The following is a 3,477-nucleotide window of genomic DNA, read 5'->3' as shown; positions in this document are numbered from 1 at the left end:
TGAGTGTGAGTATGAGATTTCCATGTACCTGATCGATATGGCAGTTTAGTGCAGGGGTCATCAACGCGGGCGGGCTGTTGTGAAGCTGTTTCGCTTCAGTGTTGGGAAAAGAATCAATGGAGGATTAAGTAATCGTTCTTTTGTTCTTATAAGGCGGCAGATTTGTCCTTTTTGTTTCTCTGTCTGCCTTTCTGTATATCTATCTCCCTGCCTGTCTGGTTTTGTTATATTGTGTGTCTTACTGTCTGTCTTCAGCTTTATCCGCTTGTCTGCCTTTTCCTTCGACCAATCCCCCCCTCCCCCCTCCATCACGTTCCTCTTCCCCGCAGGTTCGTCCTACAACGGGCTCCGTCCCCCTGGCGGCGGCGGCGGCGGCGGCGGCGGCGGCGGTGGCGGCGGCGGCGGCAGCGGCGGCAGCATCTCGAGCGGCGGGGGAGGCATGCGGGGGAGCTGCCTCGGGGGGGCGGCGGACGGGGGCACCCTCGACCTGGACGGCGACGACCTGGCGGGCAGCCCGGGCATGTCTGGCGGGTCGTCGCGCTACGACACCCGCTTCGGCGACCTGCCCGAGTGCTTCCACATCTCCCACGAGGAGCAGGCGCGCTACCCCTGCGAGATCCAGCGCGCCATCCACAACGTCAAGTTCATCCACTTCCACATGGTGCAGCAGGACAAGTTCAATGAGGTGGGCCGGCGGGGCTCAGGGGCCCTCTCACTCCCGTATTCGCCTCTTATTCCTTTCTTCCCTTTCTCTTCCTCTTCCTCTTTCGTCTGCTGTTGTTCTTCTCTTCTGCTTTTCCTCTTCATCTTCGTTCTTCTTATTATTCTCCTCCTCCTCTTCCCCTTTTCTTCTTTTTCCTCTTCTTTTTGATTTTCTTTCTTTCTTTCTCTGACAAGCGAACAATGAAGTTCATTGCCGTAGGCCTATGTAGGTGCGAGAGTTTTTCTTTCTTTCTTTCTTTCAGTTCTTTCTCCCTAATTTCCTTTGACTGGACATGGTTTTGTTATTATTATTCCTTCCTCTCTCTCTCTCTCTCTCTCTCTCTCTCTCTCTCTCTCTCTCTCTCTCTCTCTCTCTCTCTCTCTCTCTTTATCTATCTATCTCTTTGATAGTCTTTTATCCCTCTTTCTTTTTTCTCTTTCTCTTTTTTTTTCTCTCTTTGCCCGAACACGTTCAGTGATGTAGACCTTTCAGAAAGAAACACGATTTTTAGGCTTTTCCTTTGATTTCCTTAAAAGATTTCATATTGGATCTGACAGAGACTATATCGATTTTGTAGATTCATTATTTCCTTCTGTCAACCATAGACACTTATCTCATCCATTTATCACGGAATATACATAAGGAAACCATTTGTTATTTTATCGTATCTGGTCATCGGTTCTTCTATCTATATTGGTTTTCATATATGTTATATCAGTTAGCTTTTGTATGTTTGTATGTATGTATGTATGTATACCTATGTACATGGATATATATATATATATATATATATATATATATATATATATATATATATATATATATAAAGAGAGAGAGAGAGAGAGAGAGAGAAGAGAGAAGAACTGGATGAGGTGACAAAGAGAGAGAGAAAGAGAGAGAGAGAGAGAGAGGAAGAGAGAGAAGAGAGAGAGAGAGAAAGAGAGAGAGGAGGAAGAGAGAGAGAGAGAGAGAGGGAGAGAGAGAGAGAGAGGAGAGAGAGAGAGAGAGAGAGAGAGAGGAAGAGAGAAGAGGAGAGAAGGGGGGAGAGAGAAGAAGAAGAAGACAGAAGAGAGAGAGGGGAGAGAGAAATACAAAAGCTAACAGATATGTGAGAAAAAATATGGATAGACAAACCGATGACCAAATATATGTATACATTCTGTCAGTATGTATGTATCTCTGTCTGTGTCACTCTACCTGCCTGTCTGTCTATCAATCATCTATTTATCTATCTATCTATCACGTTTTTCTTTCTATCTGTCTGACTGTCTTTCTATATACCAATAGTGTTCTTCTATATTCTTCACGATAAATCATATTTACTATTTACATTAATCATTACTTACATTTATAAGAAGTAGAGAGGCCCGATACTTTATTCTAAAAATAGGTCCTCACTACAATGCCAGTGTGCAATAAAGTATCCTTGAGCAATCTGTACTGTTACAGTCTCACAAACCGAAAAGTAGAGCGGCATGTAACTCTTTGTCTTCGTATGCAAATTGTTATAATAAAATCTCCCATAATTAAAGCAAAAGATGTGTATAAAACCTTTCATTCTTACACAGACTTCTTCTTTTGGAAACTACACTGTTAGAGTCCTATTAAATCAAAAGCAGAAATGGAATATAACAATCCTCTTTGTTCTTTTTTCACACGCCGATAGGATCATTAAATTTGTCATAGCTCTGCCCAAACGATATCTGTCTTCGGAGTCCAGAAAAATTATTACAGAATCTTCTTCCATTTCTACATATCTCTTTTCAAACGAAACCTGCCTTCAGAGTCCCACAGAAGTATTACAGAATCTTTTTCTGTGTGGACTATTGTAGAATCCTCCTTTTCTACATATCTCTTTTCAAACGAAATCTACTGCAGAACTATTGAAAAAAATCTCTTCTCTAACGAAATCTGCCTCAAAGTCCCACAGAACTAACAGAGAATCCCCTTCTCCACCCACAGGAGGACGACGACTGGGCCTTCGTCGCCATGGTCCTGGACAGACTGCTGCTGTGGGTGTTCGGCCTAACGTCTGTGGTGGGAACGGTCGTGATCCTCTGTGAGTCACCCTTCCTCTACGACTCCACAGACCCGGTCGACATGCTGTTCAGTCAAGTTGGGCGCACTTTGCGAGGAGAAGATCTGGATATGTAGATGCCATGTTGCTGCAACTTTGTGACGGCGACGAGAAAAAAAAGAAGAGAACGGTGTAGACTATTTGCGCATTTCGTGTTTAGGTGTGTCTGTGTGCGTGCGCGTGGTGCCTGAGTGTGTGTTTGTGCGTGTGCGTGGGTTTATCTGCGTAACGTAGAGCTTCACCTAGGAAAGTTGGAGTAATTTTGTGTCCGATGAGGTGTTGTTTTTACCTTGAATTACCGCTCAATAGACAAGTATAACTTGAGGTAACAGTGTGTAGTGCAGAACCTCGAGTTCTATAAATAAAACGAAAAAACAATGATGGCTTTGACTTTGAAGAAAAAAGAGAAAAATAGCCACATGTTTTCAATGAAAGGAGTGCTATATTTTTAAGGCGCAATTGATCTATGTAGATATACGCAAACATATATATATATTTGACAGAAAAAGAAAAAAAATGATGCTAATAAATTATTCAAATTGCATTAAAAAGACACAAAAACAATCATATTGTGATCATTTTTAAATTCATAACCGACACGAATCGACGATCTTCCAATTGTGCCAAATACGAAAAACAAAGACAAAATAATATATAAAAAAAAAACAATACCTGACACTGCTCAATTGACCCTCAC

At 42.4% G+C, this 3,477-nt stretch overlaps 1 protein-coding gene across 1 annotated transcript in view; it reads left to right on the top strand.

Annotated features, from left to right (window-relative positions):
• The window catches only part of LOC119570647 (acetylcholine receptor subunit alpha-like 2), a 100,774-nt gene extending 97,590 nt beyond the window's left edge, over positions 1-3,184 (top strand). Inside the window, exons 7-8 of the mRNA XM_037918303.1 lie at positions 330-685; positions 2,666-3,184. Coding sequence (XP_037774231.1) covers positions 330-685; positions 2,666-2,857 — 548 coding nt within the window. The 3' untranslated portion in view covers positions 2,858-3,184. The remainder of the gene's footprint in view (positions 1-329; positions 686-2,665) is intronic.
• Positions 3,185-3,477: the final 293 nt, after the last annotated feature.

This window comes from Penaeus monodon, chromosome 4, assembly GCF_015228065.2.
Source record: "Penaeus monodon isolate SGIC_2016 chromosome 4, NSTDA_Pmon_1, whole genome shotgun sequence".
In the NCBI taxonomy this organism is placed as follows: Eukaryota; Metazoa; Arthropoda; class Malacostraca; order Decapoda; family Penaeidae; genus Penaeus; species Penaeus monodon.
Note: the sequence above shows the minus strand (reverse complement) of the source record. Positions and strands in the feature narration are given on the sequence as shown.